General features: G+C 48.8%; 1 protein-coding gene across 3 annotated transcripts in view; it reads left to right on the forward strand.

Annotated features, from left to right (window-relative positions):
- The window catches only part of TTC28 (tetratricopeptide repeat domain 28), a 121152-nt gene that overhangs the window by 79465 nt on the left and 15372 nt on the right, over positions 1-26315 (forward strand). For all 3 annotated transcript variants that reach the window (XM_027892053.1, XM_027892054.1, XM_027892055.1), the window contains 9 exons: positions 4748-5255; positions 8845-10186; positions 10518-11041; positions 12566-12675; positions 12897-13026; positions 13420-13638; positions 15623-15788; positions 19312-19452; positions 25312-25456. In XM_027892053.1, coding sequence (XP_027747854.1) covers positions 4748-5255; positions 8845-10186; positions 10518-11041; positions 12566-12675; positions 12897-13026; positions 13420-13638; positions 15623-15788; positions 19312-19452; positions 25312-25456 — 3285 coding nt within the window. The remainder of the gene's footprint in view (positions 1-4747; positions 5256-8844; positions 10187-10517; positions 11042-12565; positions 12676-12896; positions 13027-13419; positions 13639-15622; positions 15789-19311; positions 19453-25311; positions 25457-26315) is intronic.

Here is a 26315-nt window from a genome sequence, read left to right on the forward strand (position 1 = left end):
TGTTTGCAGTTCCGTTAAGGGGTTAGCTCAGGTTTGGTTTTATGAGTGTTCCAGGCAGAACTGGGCACCTTGCTCCTGAACAGTAATGGAGGAGGTGGAGTCAATGGATTTTCCACTGGAGCAGCATTATTTTGATCTCCAAACAAGCCCCTGAGAGTCAGTGTTCCCTTTGAAGCCTTTGGTTTCAGGAAGAATACTGACTGTGAATGGCTTGGCAGTCGAGCAGTGGTGCTGTTAAGCATCACTTTGTGTGATGCTTTTACCTTGGAACAGGGAGAATGAGAAGTCCTTTGAAACACTACCGTTTTCCTGTGGAAGTACAGACAGAGAGGGCTGGGATTGTGATTGTTAGCACAGCCCATGGCAGCCTCTATCATGAGCAGCAGGTCTCTGACACCTGCAGAGCTGTGGATTTTACTCATTAATCAAGTGGGGACTGGGATCATCTCTTCCTGCTGTATATTTTGAATCTTGCTATTGTGTCATTAATTCCTGGTTATTTTCCTTTCAGTTAGGAGTAGATACAAGCTCCTTCCAGGCTTTCACATAATAGTGCTTCTGTTCCATGGCTTTGGCTTTTTTTTGGGGATTGTTCTTTGATAGGGTCTATGTAAAAGACTGAGGCCTTCTACAAATAAATTGGATTTGACAGGGGTATTGATTTCAGTGTATTTTTTTCACCCAGGAACTAGTTATCTAAAAGCAAATCCATTCCTTCTTTCTGCTTACAGATCATGTACAAGAGGAGGATACTGCCTGCTCCTTCTTTTCCTGTTTTCGAAAGCATGGCACACAAAGGGAGAAGCTGGATGTGACACTGGCACATCAGCCTCGCCTTTGAGGGAGGAGAGGACAAGTGGGAATTTTGATGGGGCACCTGCTGTATTTGGGTGTAAGAGTTGTCTTAGTGCATAAATCAGTAGTTCTCCAAGCCGGACTGTGGAAATCTGGTGGATTCTGAGGAAGTGATGAGGCTTAATAGAAGTGCATCTTCAGGGTCAAGCTACTGTTACCCCATGCCCAGAGGAAGAGGGGAAGTGGAGAGAAACAGCATGCAAGGGCATGTTCGATCTCCTATCAGTCCTGACTGGTGTCTGTGTTTGGGGATTATGGCTACCTTAGAGTGAGATACCAGGCTAAGCATTTTCACCTTGCCTATTTTAGAATGATTATAGAATGTTCTTATTTAAGCAGCCTGTTCAGTCAGGTGAAGACTTGTTTAAATGTAATAACGTGATTGGGAAATGACCATTCTCTGGCAAGAGCGAAATACCTGAGGAAGGCATCTCTCCAAGTCACCAGGTCCCATTAGTGGTCATTCTATGATGCACATCTGCTTAACATCAGACTGCCTTCTTCATCTGAAAAACCTGAGCTGGCTGTTGCTCCTGAGAAAAAGAGAGCACTTAGGAACCTGTTTCAGAGCTCCCTGCTGTGCCTCAGCTCAGTGGCAGAAGAATCTGCTTTCTATTATAGTGATAAATTGCTTAATTGGAGGTGTAAGCAACCCCCACTGTAAAATTTGTCTTTGTCAGATATATAAAGCATTGATTTTCTTTGTTTGCTAATGCAACCCCCCCTAGTATGGAGCTGTAGTCTCCCATCACCCTGCTACCAAGCAGAGGTCTATGCCAGCAGAGCTGAGGTGTGTTTCACATGTGTCAGCCTTGTGCTCTCCCCACCATGTTGGGCCTCTTCTGCCAATGACGTGGGAACACCCCATCCCTCTTGGCCCAGTGTGTGAGTCACTTGGGGTTCCCACTGGATCCTGTTTTGTGGGGAATTTTATTAAATATACAGTGATGAATTTATCTTCTGGAATCCTATTCCTAACCCCCTGAAGTGAGAGCCTTTGGAGTCCCCCAGCAGATGTTATCACCAAATTGTTCTTAAACACTGCTGTAAGGGCAAGCTCCCCGACTGCCCCCAGAGCACAGAGAACACTGAGGGTTATCTTGCTGGAAGATTGTTGCTGCACAGGAGAGCCACCCCCAGCCTGGGAAAGCCAGAAGTGCCACAGGGCTCTGCTGATGCAGATTGTAAGAGGATTGAGAAGTGCTGCTTTCAGATCAGGTAACAGTGGAAGCTGCTGCAGAATAAAATGAGGAGTGTTGGAGTGAAGAACACATCAGAGGGTAGAGGTGGCCTTCCTGCTTTCTCTAGCTGTCTGTATGAGCCACAGCCGAGTCTGAAAACAGCCCCAGCTTTCTAATCAAGTTGGGCTATTTTTTGTCAACCCTTCACTGTTCATTTTCTGTTTCTCTTTTTTTCTCCTTCTACTTTTTTTTTCTTTTCTGCTTCACTTGTCCTCATCCTACATCCTGGTTCGGACGATCCAGTCCTGGGCACTCAGGCATGTGAGCCAAGTGTCTTTGCATGCCCCGAGAATGGTTGCCAAGCTTGTACCCTTCATTCTAGGTCTTTACTGTGATCCTGGGCATGCTCTGGAGCAAAGGGATTAGGAGTCCTGGGAATAAACATTTCCAGGCTCACAAATTTTGAATTCCTATCATCTGCTTCCCATTCTAGGAGATATCCTGAAGATTTCTTCCCATGTGCAGTATGAGCAGTCTCTGTTTCTGTCAAGTTTTTCTTGTGCACAGACAATCTGAGATGTGCTGCTTTCCATTTATGCCTCTTTTCTCCAGCCATAGCCCATTAACATCATCCAAGTCTCTGCCTGATGGCTCTTTGCCAGAGCTCATCTCCTCAGCAATCTGCATGCATGGATGTCCAATTTTTTTATTTTAGCAGCCCCAGGAGACACCAGATTTCCCTGACTCGTTTTTTTTTCCAGAAAGACGTTTCCATTCTCTTCCCATTAATACCAGAAGTACTCCTGCTGCTGGTGGCCAGTCTTTCTGAACTATTTGAGGCTGGATCGGTTCTGATTGCATTGTGCCAGATTTGACTTTGCTGGTGGTACTGCTGGTTTGTTCCAGAGCAACAGGCTTGTTGCTCACCAGCAGAACAAAGGGAACTCTGAAGCACCTTGGGGCCTGTAGTGGGCCAGTATTTTGGTCTGGGCTTGAGCAAGGTGGCTGCATGTATCTGGGGTTTTTTCATTTTTTTTTTCCCCAGTGAGGTTGCAAATGGCTCAGTACTCTGTGTATATTAGTATTCTTGAAGATTTTTGTAAAAATGGATTGAAATTCAGAGCAGCAATTTTTATGTTGGTTTTGTAGCAGCCTCCAAACAGGTCCCCTCACGCCCTGTAAGGGTTTTCCCTCCCGGTGTCAGCCAAGAAGTTACATCACTGGGCTGTTCAAGAGCTGGCCCAGGGCCAAAGCGCCCTGAGGCTGTGGCCAGTCTGACCAGTATGGAGCAGGACCCCCTTCCCAGCTCTGCCTGTGTCTGCACTGGGAGCAACTGGTCCAGCCTGTGCCGAGGAGGGGCTGGGGCCAGTGCTGCCCACTGGGAGCTGCAGCCCTCGGCCAGCTGCTGCCCTCACCCTGGCAGCTCCTTTCTGGAGGCTTGGAATTGGGTCACAGCAGCAGCTGGGCAGCAAAGGAGGTGCACGTGGAGGAGTCACAGCAGAGTCAGGGTCAGGACACTGGAGCAAACAGCCTTGCTGAGGCAGCAGGTGTGTGTTGGGCAGGAGGAACACATCCCTGCCCTTGGCTCCTTGCCCTGCTGCCTGGCTGGGTGCTCTGACTCTGCCAGGTGGAAGGCAGGCCTGTGTCCTAGGAGATGCAGTGGGCAAAAGAATATGATTCTCAGATAATTTGTCTTGTTAAATACAGGTGTTTTTTGGTGGTAAGAACTTGGGTTTTCAGGGAGCTGTATTTAGGTAGGATGTGCCCAGGGGACAGAGGCTCCAGCTGCTGAAATGCTGTTGTCTTTGTTGTGTGGGGCTCAGGACCCTGATGATGTACAATGAGAACTGTGCTCTTTGGAGCATGGTGTGTGCATGGCCAAGCAGAGGCACCTGAGGATGTTGGTGACTGCAATGGCCTGCTGGTACTTCAAGAGAAGCTGCAGAGATATTTCCCTTCTCCCAGCTAAGTGATGGCTGCAAGTGTGTCAGTTTTCCAGCAGCAGGTATTCAATGGCTGTTTAGCTTGGAGAGAAGAGACTGCAGGATTCTCATGGTGGCTCATTCTGCAGCATGGCTGTGTCCAGCTGTGCATTCTGCTGCTGTCTCTCTGGCACTGCTTTGGCCTCAGTCCACAGCAGTCTAGTGCTTTGATGTGAACTCATGGCATGAAGAGTGGACAGAGCAGGCATTTGTTTGCAGTGTTCTCTGCAGGTGGCTATCATTATTTATCTGCTTTCCTAAGAGCTGCCATATACAAGATGGTTTGTTGAGTTAGCAGGACCTGGCGTGGGTGTTACAGTAACCGTGAGAGGTGACCTGAGGTGTGGCTGCCTGTGGGGGAGGCACTGCTTTGTGGACAACTGGGGTTGGTCCTGGAGTGCAGTTTTCTGCAGCAATCACTCTCTCCATCTTCTCAGTGTTCTCGGCATGTTTGTGGTGCCATCCTTCCCCTCTGCCAGCTACACACACACACTGCACACTTCAGAGAAAGAGGTAACCCAAGGCATGCCCTCCTGAGTCAACCCCATCCCTTCCTGTTGCCTCCACCTTAGCTGCCCTGAGGGGTTTAGAACTGCAGAGTGGGTTTTCTAGCTGGCAGTCACATTCTTTGTTCACCATGGCCTCTTGTGGTTTTGATTTCCACGACTGGGGCCATCTAAGTCGTTTCCATGAACGCTTGTACTTACGTTGCCTCTCTTACCCCCACAGGCAGCGTCCTCGGCTCTGAGCAGTCTGGGCCACGTGTACACGGCCATCGGGGACTACCCAAACGCGCTGGCCAGCCACAAGCAGTGTGTCCTCCTCGCCAAGCAGTCCAAAGACGAGCTCTCTGAGGCGCGGGAGCTGGGCAACATGGGAGCAGTGTACATCGCAATGGGGGATTTCGAAAACGCAGTGCAGTGCCACGAACAACATCTGAAGATCGCCAAGGAGCTGGGGAACAAGCGGGAGGAAGCTCGAGCCTACAGCAACCTGGGCAGTGCTTACCACTACCGCAGGAACTTTGACAAAGCCATGTCCTACCACAACTACGTGTTGGAGTTGGCCCAGGAGCTGGCTGAGAAGTCCATTGAGATGCGAGCTTATGCTGGCCTGGGCCACGCGGCTAGATGTATGCAGGACCTGGAGAGGGCTAAGCAGTACCATGAAGAGCAGTTGCACATTGCTGAGAGCCTGCAGGACCGAGCTGCTGAAGGCAGAGCCTCCTCCAATCTAGGTAAGGCCCTGACATGGAGCAGAATTTGTCAGGGAATGCTGAGACTATCAGAGCTGCTGCCAGGATGCAGGAGGTCTGCTGTGTGCTGTCTTCTTAGTCACCCCAGTTTCACCAGACTGCCTTAATAAATTAAACAGGCCCTTGGCAGATTGCGTGCTGCTGTAATGTATTCCGTGTTCAATTATTAAATTCCTTAAAAAGGCACTAGAAAGCACAAACTTACAGCAAAAGGGAAATTAAAAGATAAAATGCATTTGAGGAGCTCTTCAGGAGTCAGAAATAAATATAATTCTTGCACTAATGCAAGTAGTGACACGGTTTGTTACCTGGCCATTTCTTTGGGAGCTTGTCAGCTGGATATGTTGATATATAGCTGCCTTGTAAGCTGGGAGACATACGGGTCAAATCCTAACTGAGTTTGTTTTCGGGATATACATATTGAAATACTGGAGCGTAAGAGTCTTCTGTTCTAAGGAGCGGCATTGGCATGCTGCTGGCAGGCTGGGAGGGACTGAATTACATCCAAGTGAAGCCCATTCCTGCTGCTGCTTCACAGCGCCAGATGTGGGAGCGACCAAGGATACATTTCCATCTCTGCCATGGCTGTGGCAGTTGTGCTGCTGATGCTCCAGCTGTCGTTCAGGATGTGTTCTCAGCTGGCTGGGAATGGCAGAGCAGGGCTGGTGCTGGGATAACAAACTAAGTGTTTGCTGGCAATCCCTGAATCCCAGCTCTTGCAGGCTGCCCCACGCGGTAAATTAGCTCCTGTTTCTGCTTGGCAGTTGGCACTTGGTTCATTTGTAGATGCTAATTGTACTCTGATGTTATCAACAGCAGGTAATTGAAAAGAGCTTGATGAATTACTTAATTTCTCTTAGTAGCTGAGTCTTCAGGAGCTGAAAGAAGATAAGGGGAACTGGGGAAAATAAAAGAGTCCCAGCTTTTTAATTAGCGTTGCAAATCTCCTCCTTTACGTAAATTGGGGCAGATTTGTGAGGCAGAATAGGTTTGTGGGGCAGAAGTTCTGGTGGGCAGCCTAGCATGATAGAGCAGTGAGCATTGACAAAGTTTCTTTAAGTGTAAGAGCATCCAGCAGGCAGTAGGGCTGGGGAAAGAGGCTTTGCATGAACAGCAAAGCACAAACTACATCCCCCATCTCTGCTTCAGGGTGGGACCTGTCTTGGAGGAATTCAGAGGCATGAGAGATGCACTAGTCTGTGCCAGGGCTAGTGGAACAGGAACTTGGGTTTTCCAGGCAGGGACAGGGTGAGGTATAAATGCTGGCTCCTTGGTGGGGTGATGGAAGTGTCCTCAGTCAGGACTAAGGGAAAGCTCCTCTTGCTGTGAAGCTTAACTTACTGCATTTGGTTTCCAGAGGAGGCCGAGCAGAGTGTGCAGGCTGTTTTGGTGACACAGTTCCTGGGAGATGGCATGATGTGCTGGCCGTGAGTGCCTGTAAAATGGGGTGGACATGCTCTGAGCAGCGCTGACGAACCTCCAAGGACCAGAAGCACTTTCATCCACCTCCCTTCCGAAGCGCTTGCTGCTTTCTGGAGAATTGCCTCAATTCTTTCTGAGCAAATCCAAAAAGCTGAGGAAATGCAGTCTGGGGAAGTGGAAACTGTCACTGGGTTATGTTTTAGTTCCCTGCATTAGTGTGCTGATGAGCCATCTTGGTTTTTCCATGTCTTCTTGTCCTTTTTCTGTGATCTCTTTGCCCCTGGGCAGACCACAGCTTGTTTGCCAGAAGGAAGAGCCTGGTTCAGCTGCTGTAGTATTTCTCCTGATTGCCTGAATGTGCAGTGTAGTCTGTCTCTGTGCTAGTCAGCATCAGAAAAAACCCTGGCAAACTGGTACAGAAAACTTGAGATAAGCTGAGCTGAGCAGTTTGCTGTCAGTGCTGGCACTCATGGTGCTGCTGCTTGCTGGGTTAGATTTGCCTCATCCTAGAACAAAACAAGTTGCTGCAAAAGGAAGCAACTAGCTCTTGTTCCTCAACCTTCACGGTTCCTGTGTGCACCTTAAATTCTCACTGTCTTAAACTCAGTCAAGTTGGGACCAGAAAATTCATCTTAGTGTCATAATTAATCTTAACAGCAGCTTTGGATTTAATGATGCTTTCATCATGTAATTCCAGAAATTTTTGTTAAGAAAAAAGAGTTTTGGTGCAGCACAGAATGTTTTTCTGTGTTGGATTTCAGCCTAAGTATAATTTTCAGTTGGTATGCTGACTCAGCCACTCCCCACTTTGTGTTAGAATAGTTCTCCTGGCGTCTGAGTGCGGGGTCTCACGTTTCAGCTGTTATTTGGCTGTATTTTTCGTCTTCTCTGTCAGAGTTAAGTTATGCTGGAGAAAGAGAACATGCAGTTCTTGTTGAGACTATTACTGTTGTTTAAAATGCATCCAGTACCAATTAAAAAGTCTTAATTGTCTCTTTCATCTAATCCACATGCAAAACAAAACCTCGTCAAAATCGCCATGCTGACAGGCAAAAAAAATGTATCTAAATGTGTGTTTCCAGGCCAGAATGCTAGAGTTGGCCTCTTTGCTGAAGCAACAGACATTTTCTGTTTGCGTCTCCCTGATGTAGATGGAAAGCACCCTTAAGTGTACTCTCCAGTGCTGAGCAGGGCAGACATGGACTGTAATGGAGCCCAGCTGCTGCAGGGCTCTGCAGGGACATACACTGTGCTCTGGGACACGGTGAGCAGCAGGTGATGGACTGAGGGTGAGGCACAAGCTATCAGCCCTTCACAACGAGGAGATGAGGAGTTTACCCAGAAGTCTCAGGTTGTCAGTCTTTGCGAAGCATCTGGTGTTTCCAAACACCCAGGCTCCACGTGGAGACATGGCTTTCCAGCCTCTGCAGTTCCCATTGCAGTGGAGAGAGGACACTGCACATTATTAATAGAACACAGTTTAAAATCTCTTGGTGCTTCCTCTTTGCAGTTCCAAGAGAACTTCTGTACCTGTCTTCATGGGCTCACCATAATGCCCAAAGATTTCTCTTGAAGCTTTTACAATTAATGTCAGAAAACATTTGCAGGGGCTCCTTCTGTGGCTCCTGCACCTCCAGGCCTGTTCACAAGTGTTTGCAAAGTAGCCACGAGCATTATTAGCACAGTTTATTTGAAGCATAGGTGATACCATCAGCAGATTCAGAGCGCCTGTTCCCATGTCTCTCGACAAGTGCAAGATGATTCGACTGAAATTGAAAAGCAGCTGTAAATGCTGTCTTGCTCACTGTTTGAGTTTGAGCTCTGGAGACATCAGGTATCACTGATGGGAAAAAAAAAAGCAATTTTATAAGACCAATCTGTCCAGTTGTTGTGGTGAATGTGTGCTTCACGTATAACATAAAACCTTTCCCTGGATTTTCCTGTTAGAAGCAAGGAGGCAGTTTATTTGGAAGGGCTGTGCCCTGTCAGCTGTGCCAGGGCCACATCTGGCCTGGTGCTGTGGGGAAGGGGATGGGGCTCCCTGGAGTGGAGAGCCAGGGAAAGGGCGGGGCTGCCAGGAGTGCAGGGTGCTCCAGAGGGGTTAATGCAGGGGAGTGTGTTCTTTGAGCTCCTTTCTGTTGTTTCTCAGGAATCATTCACCAGATGAAAGGCGACTACGACACTGCGCTGCGGCTGCACAAGACACACCTGTCCATAGCGCAGGAGCTGAGTGATTACGCGGCCCAGGGCCGGGCCTACGGCAACATGGGCAACGCTTACAACGCTCTCGGCATGTACGACCAGGCTGTCAAGTACCATCGGCAGGAGCTGCAGATTTCCATGGAAGTCAACGACCGTGCCTCTCAGGCGTCCACACATGGGAACTTGGCGGTTGCCTATCAGGCGCTGGGTGCCCATGACCGTGCCCTGCAGCACTACCAAAATCACCTCAACATCGCGCGGGAGCTGCGGGACATCCAGAGCGAAGCGCGGGCCCTCAGCAATTTGGGCAACTTCCACTGCTCGCGGGGAGAGTACGTGCAGGCGGCCCCGTACTACGAGCAGTACCTGCGTTTGTCCCCAGAGCTGCAGGACATGGAAGGGGAGGGGAAAGTTTGCCACAACCTCGGCTATGCCCATTATTGCCTCGGGAACTATGAGGAAGCTGTTAAGTACTACGAGCAGGATCTTGCCTTAGCAAAGGATCTGCATGACAAGCTGAGCCAAGCCAAGGCCTATTGCAACCTGGGCCTGGCCTTCAAAGCCCTGATGGACTTCAGCAAAGCAGAGGAGTGTCAAAAGTACCTCTTGTCCCTGGCACAGTCTCTGAACAATTCCCAGGCCAAATTCCGAGCCCTGGGGAACTTGGGGGATATTTTTGTCTGTAAAAAAGACGTACATGGTGCAATAAAATTTTACGAGCAGCAGTTGAGCTTAGCCCATCATGTTAAAGACAGGAGACTGGAAGCCAGTGCCTATGCAGCCTTGGGCTCTGCGTACAGGATGGTACAGAAGTGTGACAAGGCTTTAGGTTACCACACGCAGGAGCTGGAGGTGTATCAGGAGCTGGGGGATATGCCGGGCGAATGCAGAGCACACGGTCACCTTGCTGCAGTTTACATGTCACTTGGGAAGTACACCATGGCCTTCAAGTGCTACGAAGAACAGCTGGAGCTGGGGCAGAAGTTAAAGGACCCCAGCATCGAAGCCCAAGTCTACGGTAACATGGGCATTACCAAGATGAACATGAATGTCATGGAGGAGGCGATTGGCTACTTTGAACAACAGCTGGCCATGCTGCAGCAGCTCAGTGGGAATGAATCTGTGTTAGATCGGGGTCGAGCCTATGGGAACCTGGGAGATTGTTATGAGGCTCTGGGAGATTTTGAGGAAGCTATAAAGTATTATGAACAGTACCTGTCTGTGGCTCAAAGCTTGAACCGTATGCAAGATCAGGCAAAGGCCTACCGAGGCTTGGGCAGTGGGCACAGGTAAGTACAGATGGATGCAGTGTGCTACTGATGGGGTGTGTCTGGTTGCACACAGGCACAGAGGTGTGGCACAGGAGCGAATTAGAGAGTCTCTGGGTGCTAAAGACTGTGCTGCCAGCTCAAATAATGAAGCTGATGTTGCTCTGTGCAGAGAAGAGGAAAGGTTTATGGGGTGGCAGGAGGAGCACCATTAATTTGACGGTGGTGGGGATGTCTCCTATGGGAGCATTCATCTCTGAAAGGTTTGAGCTGGCCTCCAGGGGAAACAACAAAACATGTTCTCTCAAGGAAATGCTGGGAAAATAAACACTGCTGTTTTCTTCCCTTGTAGGGCTATGGGAAGTTTGCAGCAGGCTCTGGTGTGCTTTGAGAAGAGGCTTGTAGTGGCACATGAGCTGGGGGAGGCATTTAACAAAGCCCAGGCCTACGGGGAGCTGGGCAGCCTGCACAGCCAGCTGGGAAACTACGAGCAAGCCATCTCCTGCCTGGAGCGGCAGCTGAACATCGCTCGGGAGATGAAGGACCGAGCCCTGGAGAGCGACGCTGCCTGTGGCCTGGGCGGGGTCTACCAGCAGATGGGCGAGTACGAGACCGCCCTGCAGTACCACCAGCTGGACCTGCAGATCGCTGAGGAGACCAACAACCCCGCTGGACAAGGCCGGGCCTACGGCAACCTGGGCCTGACCTACGAGTCCTTGGGCACCTACGAGAGGGCGGTGGTTTATCAGGAGCAGCACCTCAGCATTGCAGCACAAATGAATGACCTTGTAGCAAAAACTGTGTCTTACAGCAGCCTGGGGAGGACTCACCATGCTTTACAGAACTACTCTCAGGCTGTGATGTATCTGCAGGAAGGTAAGAGGCTTAGTTACACAACAGAGCATGCAGTGGTGGGGTGGAAGGGAGACCTGAAGACATGGAGAGATGAAGTACTGTGGGCATGGCACTAAGAAGATGTGTTTGTTAGTGGCCTTTGATGCAGAAGCTCTTGCAGACATCCATAGCTCCTGCTGTGAGTAGCTCTCCGAGTGCTGTTATGGTCAGCATGCCATCTCCTCTGGAACCTTCCTACTGTTCTGTAGACAAAGCATGATCTGTGCCTTCCTGGGGGCATCTCAGCTGCCTCAGAGCACGAATCTAGACTCCACTTGGCAGAGTCTTTGTGTAAAGCTCATTTGTGCCTGAGCCTGGAAGGTGTAAAACTTCTCTATAAACAGCACTGCATTCCAGGAGCTGACTCGGGGAAAACCGCAGGGGATCCCTCTGATTCTGAGAGGTCCTGAGATCCTGAGAGGTCTCGAACTCAAACAGATGTATACCTTGCTGGTAGCCACCTGTGTTCACCTGGGAGTGAGACCAGGTGGGTGAGTGTCCTCTAAACTGTGAGTGAAAACAAGTGGTGTTTGATAGGGAGGTGAGGGAGGTTCAGGCCAAGGTGTCCGGAAGCCACCTGCCACTGCTGAGCGCGGGGTCAGTGCTGGCCTGGCAGTTGTGCCACTTCAGGGGGTTCCAGCTGATCAAAGTGTGGCCTCTGATGGAGCAGATGAGTATACAAAGCTGGAGACAGAAGGATTAATTACATCAGTTAGTCTGGTTTTCCTGAAACTGACCTTGGCAGGATTCCAATATGTTGTTGGAAGGGGAGAAATGAAACATAGCTCCTTCTCCTGGTGTGCCACAGAATTCCTACAAAGCCTGGGAATGCTGAGCAGTGTAGTGACAGCCAGACCCCTGCTCCCCAGGCCAGGGGAAACCTGAGGTGCCTCAGAGCAGGTGTCCCTGTTGTCAGCAGGGGCCACTGGGGCGAGAGTTTTGGAGCATGGTGGGAGTGGGGACAACACAGAATGTGCTGCTGGAAGTGAAATGAGTTCCAAGTCGTTCAGGCCAGGCCCCTGCCCTGTGCTCTGGCTCAGCACATAAGCCATGCAGAGCCTGCCAGAAGGCTGGAGAGAGCTGATAGGAAACAAGCAGTAATGTGTAAAGAGGCATCTTTTGTGGCAGTGTTTGGCAGCTCAGTGTGATTTTGTTTGTTTGTGTGGCTTTTAGAGTTTAAAAGCCCTAATAGGGGCTTACTGGGTGTATCTCAGGGGACGGCACCTTGACTTTGCTTAGGGGGGTCTTGGTCCATGGAAATGTCTGTCTCACTGAGAGACATCAGCACCTCTCAGGCTGGTGCCGATGCGAGGGCCGGCAGCATCTGCCTGGCACTGGCACTGTCCTGCTTGCCATCCTGGTGCTGTCCCTGCCCTGTTTGACGTCCCAGCCTGGGCAGCTCCATGGCTGTCCCTGCACAGGAGCCTTGCAGGACTGAGGCCACAGCCTGCCAGGCTGCCACAGCCTCTTCTTCCCCCTGGCACTCTCTCACTGACTCCTTTTCAGGACTGAGACTGGCAGAACAGCTGGGACGCAGAGAAGATGAAGCAAAAATCCGTCACGGCCTTGGCCTCTCCCTCTGGGCGAGTGGGAACCTGGAGGAGTCCCAGCACCAGGTATACCGGGGTCTGCTCTGTGCTGAAGGGCTTGTGGCATCCAAGCCCTTTGGGTCATTCCTGTCCTTAAGGAGGGAAATGTGTGGTGCGTCTCGGGAAGGAAGGGTCTGAGCCAGACCTCCCCTGTTGGAGGGAATTCTGTCCCTGGATCCTCCTACTTTCCCAGCCAGTGCTTTGTGCTGTGTCTGTCAGGAATTCACTGTGGCTGTTTTCTCTCCCAGCTCTACCGGGCTTCTGCACTGTTTGAAACCATTCGACACGAGGTGCAGCTGAGCACAGATTACAAGCTGTCACTCTTCGACCTGCAGACATCCTCCTATCAGGCCCTGCAGCGGGTGCTTGTCAGTCTGGGTAAGAGATACCTTCAGATGCTGAGGCTGAAATCAGGCTCATGGCCACGAGCTGCAGGAAGGCATTCACAGTTTGTCCTTTGCTCTTCAGCTGTCTGGTCCTGCACAGCATTTCTGTGCCAGGGCATCAATAGGGGTGTCCAGCTTTGCGTTTTGGGCACCTTGGGTTCTGCTTCCTCCATTGATTTACCTTTCTGTGACTAGTTGTGTTATTGCCTGCAGCAAAGATGATCTGTGGGACTGTATTCCAATACAGTGACTACTCTTTTGGGAAATAAGTGACGCTGATTCCTCAGATTTCACTTGGGGTCAGGATAGCAGCTGTCCCTGTCCCTGCATACGGTGCTGCAGACCACACTTGTGTCAGGACTGAGAGATGGCTTTGTCTTTTTAGGTCACCATGATGAGGCGTTGGCAGTAGCAGAGAGAGGACGAACAAGGGCATTTGCTGACCTGCTCGTGGAACGTCAGACCGGGCAGCAGGACTCAGATCCCTATTCTCCAGTGACCCTTGACCAGGTCCTGGAGACTGTGAATGGCCAGAGGGGACTTGTTCTCTACTACTCACTGGCTGCAGGTTATCTGTACAGCTGGCTGCTGGCTCCTGGGGCAGGTGAGCTCCTTTGTGGACAGGAGAGCCTGGGAACAGGCCTTACAAAGGGAGAATTGTACCATTTGTAGCTAGAAATTAATTTGGGAACAGTGTGAACGTAGGAAGGAATCATTTCTATCTAGTACCTTAAAGCAGAATAGACTAAAAACTATGTCATAGCCACAACCATAATGACACAGAAGTGCTTATTCAGGGCTTTGATTTCACCTGGAGATGGAAATGTTTCAAGTGTTTAATATTTCCATTTTTCAGCCTCCTTCTATATATATTTCCCACAGGGCAGAGCAGAGCAGTAATGAGATTCCAAGTATGTTGGCTCTGTGAGAATCTTCTATACATAAGAATCTCTACTTTAATTATATTTTTAGGCTTTATCCTTCCAAAGCTTTTGACATTTATTCACTGAAGTGGATTGCAGAAAACAGAAGGGCATCCCCCGCTTCCTGATATGCCATTGAACTGCCTGATCCTCACATGAATGGGGAAACACTTATCACAGAGGAGCAAGGAGGATTAATTTGAAGAGGATTGCTTTTTGCAGACAGCTGTTGTTCATTATCTAATAAAGTGATGACTGTAAATTTTGATGAGTTCTTTCTGGATATAATTTAATAATTGCAGCCCTTCACCATGGCAAACCTAAAGAGATAAAAAGCACTATTTAGATTGCACGAAAAGTGCAATTGGAAGGAAAGCAAACACTCACACATGCCTGACTTAGATGGGTTGACAGAGGTTGGAAGAGCCACTTTTGGGGGGTATTTTGTAATGTTGCACGTCTGAGTGTAGGATGGAGTTGTCCTGCTGTGCATGCAGCTCTTCAGGCCTGCAGTTTGCACAATAAAATGCTAGTAATTCTACAATATCTCTATCAAGCTGAGCTTATTAAAATTATATGGATCAAGTGTCAGGTTTACCATTGGGCTTCATGATCAGTCTCTTCCTTGCCCACTGGGTCTTGCAGAAAAGCAGTTACAGTCTTTGAGCCCGTGGGTTTGTGACTACCTCTTTGGAGGTTCTGTAAGGTGATGGGAAGGAGAGGGGCTGTGGTGGGGCTTCAGGAGGTCTGTTCAAGAAGCTTTGCTGGGAGCTCCTCAGTCGTGACTCTGGCCCAGCCATGGTGACTCTTGTTCATTGACACAGAAAGCAGCTTCATTGGCAGCCCAGAGTCCTTGTCCTACTGAGGTGGAACCCTCTGAGCTTCTTGGCTGTTGCTGCGTTTGCTGCAGGAGGAGTTGCTTTATTCTTTGTTCCTTTGCTCTTCCTAACTGGTTTAATAATTGATGCTGCCAAGGCATCCAGAGCAGCCTTTTACTGTTGATCACGGGCTGCAGAATTAATTATATCAGGAAGCATAGACGAGTCTGAGGGGAGGAAGGTTTTATCTGCACTAGTAGTTGAATTCTCAGCAAAACAGTGAGTGGCCTTTATCTGGTTTACCCATTGTGGAATGCTATCTTTTAATAATTTACTGTGCTTTGATCCATCTTCTTTCTTTTTATAGAATGTATTTTCATGCATATGAGTGAAATGAGAAATCTGTGTGTGATGTGAGGAGGTTCTGCTGTAGTAACAACATTCTTGTTCAGCATTTGAGCCTTGTGTGTTCAGTTAATCTTGTCAGAGGCTGTTAATAGGTGTTTTTCATTTCTTTTGAAATGGGAATTGCTCTAGTAGGGTCTTGTATGAAAGATGTGGTTTATAATTTATATGAGTGCTGCAATAGTAAAGGCATTCTGAACATCTCATAAAAGCTCTGTTCTGCCTTTGTACCTTCGGGCCATTATCTGCAAAGTACAAACCCAGCTTTTAAAAGCAAGGTTGGAAATGCTGAAGAAACCCAGTGAAGACCTGGCACAAAACACTTTGCCCCAGTTGTGCTGGAAATGCCAAATGCTTGGGGCTGTCCTGTCTTCTTAGACATCTGCTGGCAACACTGTTTCCTGCCCTACAGAAATAACCTCCTGATTCTGGTGCCCTGCAGGTATTCTGAAATTCCATGAGTATTATCTGGGTGACAGCCTGACAGAAAATACTGGGGATTTCCATGAAGCCAACAGCGTGACCCTGCAGACTCTGACGAACTCGGCGCTGGAGCAGCACATCTCCAGTGTGCGGGAGGCTCTGGGAGTGGATTCCTATTATACCCGGTGAGTTGGGATGGGGGGGGGGGTCTAACATCCTGGTTTCCAGTCTCCCACCTGAATTTATAGTGGTCTGGGATAAGCTAATTGGCTGAGAAGTCTGAGAACTGAGAGTCTGAAAGAGGCAAATTTTCAGTACAGCAAAAAAAAAAAAAAAAGTTGGCTTTGTTTTTGTGTTTTACTTCCAACCAACTCTGTGTACATGCAGATAAGGTCTGAACCCACGTACTTGGTGGTGAATGTATAGATTGGATGAGGAGGCAGGTGCCATGTCTGACTGTATATAGACAGATTTCATCCTGCTTACAGTTTCTAGTGTAATTAATTCCCTTCTAAGGGTTTGCTTTGAAAAACTGCAAATACCATAGGAATTCCACCTCCCTGCAACATGTTCCCTTGTGTCTATGGCTGAGTAAATAATTTAGAGTGAATTAATCCATCTGATGAACATCAGCAAAGAGGGAGTAACCTTACTGCAATCCATTACTCATATAGGTCCCACAGTGGTGTTTTCTTACGTTTTTATCCTATGGATTTATTGCAAGTCAGGTTTTTCTGCTTATTTATACTAAATCTTGTGATCTCTTGTGGTGTTTGGTTTGATTTATTGATTGGATGAGTATGAAAATAGTTTCTGTGCTGACCTTTACAAGTAGTTTTTCTCTGAATGCCTCTGACTGAAAAGCAGAGTTGGCAGCGTCCCCATCTTTGAGTGTTCTTTGGGAATGCCATGCACAGGTACCAGTTCATCATCAGGATGTGGCATCAGTTCACCTTGTTTTATGAGTGAACCTTGCTGTGTCATCATACATGGCTTGACTTGGAGTGTGTTAGTAACACACTGGCTCTGTGCAGGCCTGGTTCACTACAGGTGCAAAGGGAATGTAAATGCACGTGTGGTTCATTTCTTCTCCAGCCCACAGAATTGGAGGGAGTGAAGACCCTGGATCTTTGAGGTTATACCATGTTTTAGTCTTCTTTCAAACTGTTTTGCATTTTTCTGCAGCACTGAGATGTGTGAGCAAAGCAGTTCTGTGATTCAGAAGGTGACATCCAAGCCCACATGTTGACTGTTGAATCTTACCCTGCAGACAGGCAGATACAGTTTTCTATTAAACATTTGTCACCACAGATTCTCCTCCTGGCAAAGGCAGTCCTTCAGTCTTTAGGTTCTGGGATGAGTTTCTAATTTACTAAGATGTCAGCTTCTTCCTCACTCTTTGGTGATGATAGGGGTATGTTTTTGGTTAAGGATTCTGGATTTATTGCTTGTCTCTGAGATCCTTGGACCAGTGTGGTGTGATCATAGGTGAAAGGTCTTTCCCCGTTTCAAAATTATGTGCAGGGAACCAGTTGCAAATCTTGGCTGTTCCATGTGGGTGAACATCATGTTCTGCTTTGAAACTCTTTCCCTGGGTGGATCAAGTGCTTACCCACCCCAGCCCTACTGACTGTGACCACACTCCAACCCCCAGAGCCCTGGCCCCTGCTCTCTGCCCAACACCAGGGAACAGCAGGGTGTGAATATGCACAGCCCACATGGGGGAAAATTGTGTCTGACTGACTGCTCAGTCCCTGGCTTGCTGGCATGCCCTGCAGCTTGTGTGCTTTGGGGTTCATGCTGAAGGGTCATTGCTGTCCACGCTGCCGAGAGCAGGGTTAGAGGTACTGCTGTGTCTCCAGAGCACATCTTCCAGCTTTCTGGAGAGGAAGGGGTGCACATCAGGACTTTGCTTTGGTGTTCAGTTCCACACTGCTGGAAATGGTTCCTTTCAGCTGGTGTAATTAGGCTGAAAAGTAATGCATTCTTGCAAAAAAAAGAAGTGTGAGGGATTTTAAAGCATGGTTGAACTTGTGTTAGGACAGACTCCACTCTCTTTAGGGAGAGCATGTGATCTACTCTCTTGAGTTCATGAACTCAGGGCTTTTGCCTCTTTAAGGAAAGCTGCAAATACCCACTGTGAGCGTTACTCCAAACTGTGCCAGGACTCAGAGCTAAGCATGCCTGCAGCTGCAGAAAAAATATGCAGGGGCAGCTGTTGACAATATTTTTCTTCCTTTTTTCTTTTTTTATTTTTATCCTCCTGTCTGTGCTTCAGCTAGCCCTGTTTCAGTGTCCATGAAGTGATTGGCTTTTGTCAGGACTTACCAGATTATAAAGTCACACTGACCTGCAAGGACACTTACGGAACATCCATGGTCCATACAGCAACAGAGAGACAGCTCTAGTTGCCTGCACAAGTGTGTGTTGTGTGTTCATTTAATTCCTGTGCTCTTTTTTGGGAAACATGCCCTTGAGGAGAGGCTCCAAACTGTCAGGAACCCAAAAGAAAACAGAAATGAGATGCGAGGAGGCTTTGGTAGGTAGCACAGTTAGTTTAGTTTAAGTCTGCACATGTGATGTGCCATTATTGTGGTTTAGGAATGATGCTCCCCAATTTAGTTCTCTCACTGAGGTGCTCTCCCTCCTCCTGACTCTCCACCTGGGGGATGGAGAGGAGAACTGGAGGCAAAAAAGGTGGAAGTCATGGTTGAGATCAGAACAGTTTACTACAAATGCAAATGAGACAAGAAAACAAACAGTAACAGCAACAATATAATAACAGAAATGTACAAAAGAGAAAGTGATTCACATGCAACATGCTCACTGAGCCCAGCCCACAGGCACACCACCCCACTGCTGCTCTTTCCACCTCACTTACCAGAAAGGAACCCCTTCTCCCCGAAAGGGAGTCCCTTTCCCCTGTCTATGGCATGAGGCCATGCCCCCTCCTGGCCACTGCAGAAATTAACCCTATTCTGGCCCGAACCAGGAGAGCTGTATAATACACAGATTATTTATTAGATTAAAGGTTGTTAAAAATGTACATGCAGTATTTGTGTTTGCCTTCTGATTTTACCAAGAAGAGAAAATGCTAACAGTTAAATGGAAAATCTGCACGGAGAAGATTTAGATATTAATGTCAGGAGATGGGAAATTAAGAACTGTTGGGCTGTTTCTCTGTATTGCTGCTGCACTTGTGGCACTGACAGAGGGGATAGTTCTGTGCTTTTCCTCTTTGTATGAAAACAATAGCAACAAAGCTCCCTTTGCTGCGTCACACTTTGCCGGTGAAGGAAGCATGCAGAGCTTGGAGTTATTGTGGAAATCTGAGAAGGATATGCTCACACATGTTCCTAGGCAAATCAAGGGCTGAGATGGTGTTTCCTGCAAACTCAGTGTTTCAGTGTTGTGGTAAGCTTTGGAAGTCCCCACCTGCAGTGCCTGGAATTTGGGTCCTGCACTTCCATCCGTGTGTGCCACTCGTTAAACCTTTAGGAATTCCTGGAAGAGGAGGCGATGGGGCTGGTACTTGCTCTCTCGCATGCCTGACAGAAGGAGGTGATGCAAGCCAAGGGAGAATTTGGCATTAGCATTTGGTTGAGGCTGTTTGAAAAACATTTTCTCTCAAACTGGCCAAGCATTTGTCATCAAGCTGTTGTTCTGTCTTGCATCAATGACCCCTTCATCTCGCTGTTCGCCTCGCAGAGCCTGTGCCAGTAGCGAGACGGAGAGTGAAGCTGGGGATATCATGGACCAGCAGTTTGAGGAGATGAATAACAAGCTGAACTCAATGACTGATCCAACTGGCTTCCTGAGGATGGTCAGCAGGAACAACCTGATGAACAGGTGAGAATGCAGACCTGCTGTGGGGATCGGGAAGCAGGAGGCATCCTGGTGATGGGCTTCTCTCTATATTGCACGTTTAGGTGCAGCCAGTGCCAGTGCTGGAGGGGAGAGCCAACGAGGACTTGTCCCAGTTCTAACTGATGGCTGTCCTGAGGAGCACCCCTTCCATATTCGCTCTTCTCCTGGCAAAACGCTGGTTTTGAGACTGGGCAATTGCAGGGGAGCTCTGTTCTGTCCCTGCTGTGTGTGAGGTGTGGGGCTCAGAGTTTTCTCCTGCACACTTGTTATGTAAATACTTGTTTCTGTTGGTCTCAAGTCTTATACCGATTAGCTGGGAATAAGCTGTGTTTCCAGAGTTACGGGCCTGTACTATCTGCAGAATCTCCACTCATTTTCGGCCTCTTACCACTTGTTCAGGTCTCAGCCTCTCACATGACTGTGCTGATGAGGGCTTAGGGCAGTCATTCGGAAGGAAAATTGAAGACAGAATTTTTCCAGCGTGGAGAGTGGCTGCGTGATGCGACCCAGGGTTTCTGGCTGGATCTGTGCTGCATTGTGGATTGTGAGCACAGGATACCCCAGGCCTTTCTCAGCTGGAAAAGCAAATGCGATCAGCCTGCAGCATTGTGAGCCACCGCTGGAGCTTGTGAGCTGTCACAGCATCCCCGTGGAACTGGGAGCTGCCTGCTGGCACCAGCAACTGGCCTGGTTTTCTTTCCAGAATCCACATGCATATTTGTTCAAGCTGTTGCACTGATGAAGGACTGCGAGCACTTGCTAGTTCTGGATCACACAGGCAGATCCCCAGAATTGCTGACATGCTTTGCAAGTTTATCAGGCTTAGAAGAACAGGAGATTGCCCCTCTGATTGAAGGGAAAAATAGGATGTGATTCTGCTCCAGGGAATGCTAATCCTCAGGAGCACTGCAGAGGCCAACCATGCAGCATCTCTGTCTTTCTGCTCCATAGGAGCCACATCCCTTACTTTGAATCCACGCCCAGGAACTTACCTCAGGTGTCTTGTCAGGTTTGCAGCTCTTAGGAGAAGCCCAGAGGTGGGGCAGCTTGGGCACTTCACTAAAAGCACCCTCAAAAGAGAATCAGGAGGAGCATTAAAAGCTGTGATGAACCTCTGATGTTTTTGCCATGGGCACTGAGGTAAAGACATGAGGAGATGTTCCTAGATGGCCTCCCTGCTTACCCCTCTCACTTTGCTTGTGGAGGGGGCATGCTGGGGACCCTGGGGACAGAGCCAACACTGTTTGCACCTGGCTTGCTGAGCCCTGAATTCAGGGTAAGTGCTCCGGTCCTGCCCAAGCCTTTGAATACCTCCTGCACTTAATGTCTGCTCTGGCTCCACAGGTGAGCCACCTGGAAGCTACACAGTCTAGAGGGGCCCTGTAGGAAGCATTAACCTTATGGCCTCTTGCTGTACGGTGTGATTCCTAATAATTAAGCTGTGTAGAGTGGTGTGGTTTATGGCATGCAGCACACCGAGCTTGGGAAAGCAAGGAAACAGCCTTGCAAGGGCCTGAAGCTTCAGGAAAGAAACAGATGAGCATCTGTGTAGAAGAGAGCAGGTTGAGAAATAAAATGGGATCAGGGAGTACTTCTATGCACTGGCCTAGAGCTCTAACAAGGAACTTTAAGCTCTTAGACTTTAATTAAGCAACAGAATGCAATGTGTACCTGGAGGACAAGCTATGATCTTGCAGCTCCAAACTCCAGCTCCCCACCTCTGAACAGCCATAGCTGTTCTGCCAGCTGTGCTGGAGTTAGTTCGTGCAGCTGTGGGTAAGTGCTGAGCAGATTTTTGCTGCTGTAGTTCTTCAGAGGATGGTAAAACTATGGCCAACAAGCAGCAAGCAAAGGTGTGGTGTCTGCTTGCTTTGGCTTCTGCACTTCAGGGGACGAGGGCAAGTAGGCCTTGCTTAGAGCTGAGAATGAGAGTTTGTCTTCTCTACTGCCAAGGCAGGCCCTGCACTCCTCTCATGGGGCCTGAGTGCATGTTCACATCTTGTGCTTGCGTGCTGGACATTCTCAGGGGAGTTTGCATGGCTTTGGGCCAGTGCAAGCTCCCTCCTGCACAGGAACTGCATGTGCTGTTAAGGCCCTGTGTTAGAAAATGAGGCCGTGGAGATGCTGGGACTGTTTGGAGCCATCCACTTTTTATGTCTGGTGAGACACGGGTGACTGAAGGGAAGCCCTTGATTTGGACAGGTGCCCTCTGGCTGCTGTCATCAGGTAACCTGGCTTTCAAGCAGAGAATAGTATGATTTTTGGCAGTTCTGCTTAGAAAAGCAAACTTGGAGAGTTGGCTGTTCACTTAAGGAACCTCTGAGAAAAAATGGACATTAGAGGAGAAAGAAGCACTGAAGGAACACTGCAGTGATCTCAGTACGGAGAAACAGCTGTCTTGAGCTGAGGATGCCACTGATACAGCCACCAAGATAGTCACAGTAGCTCATGTCTTACTGCAGCTGCTATTTTCTCTGCTCCTTGGGGCAGGCTGGTCAGGGTCGTTGAACCCTTTTACTGGCTGCAGGGGCCTGATGACTTGTCCTGGAGAACCGTGCAGCTGATTCCCTCTGGTGCAGAGGGATGGAGGTGTACCTGGGGGGCTGGTTGGCCCAGGCAGATGGGACAGCAGTGGCTGGGGAGTCCTTTCTGTCCCAGTTCTCCGCTCTCTGGGGTGCAGTGCTGCAGCTGCCGACACACAGGCCACCCGGGCAGACACTGCTGGGTGGGCTGTGGGTTTTGTGCAACCACTGCTGGGTTCTGGGGATAATTGCAGATCCTTGAAAACATCCACAGGGAGCTCATATCTGACTGTTTTCTGGAGCTTCCCACAGCTTGGTACTGTGGGTGTGTCCAGGCCCTGAATGTGGATTCAGGGCTGCATATTTAGGAGTCATCCCTTTGAGGAGGGTCTGGTGGATATGGAGCATCCCAAAGCTGTCAGACCACTGCAGCACCAGCCCTCCTGATGGCCCTGCTAGGCCATGAGGAGTATTTGACTTTTCCAGAGTCCTAATGAGTGCTAAGGCAGGAGCAGCTCTGCGCTGTTTTTGGGATGAATCCCTCCTTCCTGCCTGGTCCAGCCACTCATCCTCAAAAGGCAGAGCCATACCCTGTGAGGCTGGCGGTCAGCCAGGTCAGTCTGACCCGTGGCTTGTATAACGTGGGTTTCTCTCCCATTCTCTGAGGCTTTGCTTTTTTCCTGCATCTCCAAGACAAAGGGCTGGAGCAGAACTAAGGCAATACACGCTGACAGCCCTGACTATTTGTGCTGTTTCTCTGCTTGCTGCAGGCCAGGCTGCTTGTACAAAGGGTTATAAATCAGCAGTGCTGCAGAGTCTGAGCAGAGGCTTCCAAACAAGAGATTTCACTGTTCAGACATCAGGGGACCCTCTGCATTGCCAAAGCAAGGTAGAAATCATCAGTGTGGCATCCCAGAGACAGCACCAGTGCTCTGCAGAAGGGGTGTTTGGTCAAAAGAGTCTGAAGTCTCCCTCTTGTGACATTGAAAGGATCTGGTCTCAGGTTCTTGACAAGCCACCTGGAAAACCTTTTGTTGGCTGCTTTTGGAGAAAAAGGTGGGCTGGCCAGCACTCCCAGTGCCACAAAAGATCTATACATCCTCTCCTGTGAATTTGCTCACTCTTTGTGTACACACACACACAGGCAGGAGATGTGACAGATTTATGGTGCTCCCTTGGTTTTGTTCTCATAAAAAGCAATCTGAGTGGTGAAGGAATAAATCTAGAGCTGCTTGGCTGGGAAACCAAGATGCAGGAGACTGCTGATTGGAGTAATCAACTCTCTATTCCCTGCAATAAAGGAACATGTGACAATCACTTGATGCAGGCAGTGGGGCTGGCAAATGCTGCCTGCTAGAAACGAGCTGCTCGGGGGGGATCAGGGCCCAAGGTCCTGGGGGTGCACTAGGGTACCACTGCACAGGTTTTGTTTTTTGATCTGATTTTAAAATCTGTGCTTCATAAAGCTGAGCCCAGCCAAGCGTGCATGGCTTGTTCATGTGCTGCAAGTGAGGTGGGCAGAAGGGTCCAAGGGGAGCAGACAGTGTGAGCCTGTGCTGGTCCTGTGTTTCATAAGTCCCTCAAGTGAGTTATTAGCATCTTTAAGCAGCAGCAGCATACTTGTACTGTCACTGAAATCTCTGGGTCAGAGGGCATGGGCAGGCAGATACCAGGCTTCTGTTGACATTCTGAAAGTACTCCTGTGTGCCCATAAGATGGAAATTCCTTGTTAGTGGGAGGTAGGAGCATTTTTTTCCAGAGAACTGCAGGTTTTAGGTATGATGTGAGTTGGGTCAGGAGGCTGGTTGCAGCAGCTGAGGAGAGAAGGAGAGGGAGAAAAGGCAGTTTTCTGAGTCTGGGTGTTGTGCGTGTCAGAAAGGATAGAGGTTTGTCCTGGGCCTCTGGTCAGTGGGAGAAGCGGTAAACTAGAGTGCAGTATTTTTGTTCTCCTTGTCTTTTCCTCCCTGTTGGCTTAATCTGGTAGTATGAGCAGACATTGTACCTGAACATGTGTGTGTGTGTATCTGCCTATAGCAAACACACAGCTATTCATTTACCCCATTGATTAATGTAACTGTTGGATGCTGAGGTTTATTTTTATTTCCTGGATGTGCAAATGCTTTCTCCTTTTATTTCTTTTCTGTATTGATAGCCAAGAATCAGTCCAGGCAAAGAGGTAAAACTAAGGAAGAGAGACAGGGCATTTCTTCAGCATCAGTGTTCTTAAAGGAAGGACATTGAGACCAGTGTCCTGATCAAGAGTGTAAGTTTGGTCATGAACCAGGGAACTAGAGCTGCTTCTCTGTTGTGTGGATTGGCAAAGGCACACAGCGTTGGAAGGTACCCGAGAGGAGAAGCAGCTTCACAGAGACCAAGGGAGGCTTTCTCTGTGCAGGAACATCAGACACGATCTGGACTGGGATTTCATCTAACCCTCTTGTGAATGCATTTGACACTTTGAGGACAGCGGGGCACATGTTGCCTCGTGGATGGCCTTTTGTGTTTGAGATTGCTGCGTTCATTGCTGGACAGCCCCAGTGGTGCCTCTGGTTACACTTCAGACCTTACCCTGCCGTTGCTGTTCAACGCCCTTTTTCCCTTCCTACCTTTCCTTTGAGACCCACCTGCTAAAACTTTCTGGAAAGTTACGCTCTCCACATAAAATGGTTGTTTGTGGCCCCAAGCCAAGGATAACATTTCTGGGCAGCACAGCTGCTGGATTAGTGAGTCCAGAATGGGGCAACATCATTTCCTCAGCAGGGCAGTAACTTGTGGCTGCTGATGCCAGGAGAGCACGTGCAGAGCTCTGGGGGTATGTCGGGAACGGGTGCCAGATCAGCTCTCGACGCTGACACTGTGAAGCTGTTCAGAACAACGGCAAAAGTGCAGGCAGAATCATGATGTCTTGTTGTTTGCCTGTTGTCATATTTCCTTTGGTAGCACACTAGGTCAGCTGGTGCAAAACCCAAGTGCAAATCCTGCCGTGATTGTGGTCAGTTGTCAGTGGATCTCATGCCTGCCTGCACGCAGCTGCTACGTGTGAAGGAACGACTGGGAGCAGCACTTCAGGCACTGGAGTGTGTAGAGAAACTCCATAGCAGTGTCATGGGCTGCCTCCAGCTGGTTCATCCTGCCATTAATATCCCTATTTGCTGAGATGTGAAGCTGAATGGGAGACTCAAGCCCTCCCATGAAGCATCTTACAGAGCAGAGTCCCCTGGACAGCAGGGCCTGGCTCATGTCACTGTCAGACGTCAGGGCAGCCCACAGTGGAGCTGGGATTCCTGCAGCTAACCTCTCCCTTGGCTTTTGCCCACAGGAGCTGCCAGAGCATGACCAGTCTGTTCAGCAGTACCATGTCTCCTGTTAAGGATGGAACATCATCGCTTCCAAGGAGGCAGACTTCCTTCACCAAACCCCCGCTCCGTGCGCTCTACGACTTACTGATAGGACCCATGGAAGGAGTAAGCCTTTGGCACAGACACTTACTGAAATCCTCACAGCAAGGATACACAGCTTGGGGTGGTATTGAAAGTGTGGTGGTTTTATAGAATGGTCTGAGCTGGGAGGGATCTAGTCCTGCGTACAAGATTCTTGTCTCCATCCTTCAACAAGCACTCTAAAGTTAGTTTGCCTTTGGGAAAGTCAGGCAGTCTAGACAGAAATAAAAGGACACTATTTCAACTGGTTATCTCCAAAACAATGCCAAGTTGAGGACTGGATCTTATCCAAGTGTGCTAAAAGTTTCATCTTCAAATGAATGGTTTGCTGGGCCAAGCTGTGGCTGCTGCCTAAAGGTGTAGAATTGCAAAAAGGCAGCAGATTTGTAAGCAGAATAGTCCTCTTAGACTTTTTTTTGGTGGGCTGCAAGTGTTTAAGCTGGAACAAATTTTAGTGCTTTGAAGTTACTCTTTCCTGGGGTGATAACTAATTATTTTTATGATACACTAGATAAATAAGAGTGAAATTCCACAGTTACATGGGACCAGGAGCAGTTGCCACTTTTTGTGCCCAGCTGCATGTCTCCTATTGACTAATCTCTCTGCTTTATTTCTCCATCCATAAGATGCTTTCTGTTTAGATCTGTTGGTGACTCTGGATTGATTATGATATCAAGTGTCTGGACGTACAGGCCTTGGACACAATCTGTCTGTAGATTGTTTGTTCTTTAGAGAAAATGGCTATTTTGAAATTCAGTATCAAAAAGAGTATTCTGTGATAAAGGATGAGGTGATGATAATACTGACAGGATGTAGGTGGTTGGGGTTAGCCAGGGTTTCAGGCTGGAGTGGAAGGAGTTGTGGTGCTGTGGTGAGGCTGGGC

Source organism: Empidonax traillii, unplaced genomic scaffold (genome assembly GCF_003031625.1).
Source record: "Empidonax traillii isolate 1590-97213 ecotype Southwest subspecies unplaced genomic scaffold, ASM303162v1 scaffold338:size1951571, whole genome shotgun sequence".
In the NCBI taxonomy this organism is placed as follows: Eukaryota; Metazoa; Chordata; class Aves; order Passeriformes; family Tyrannidae; genus Empidonax; species Empidonax traillii.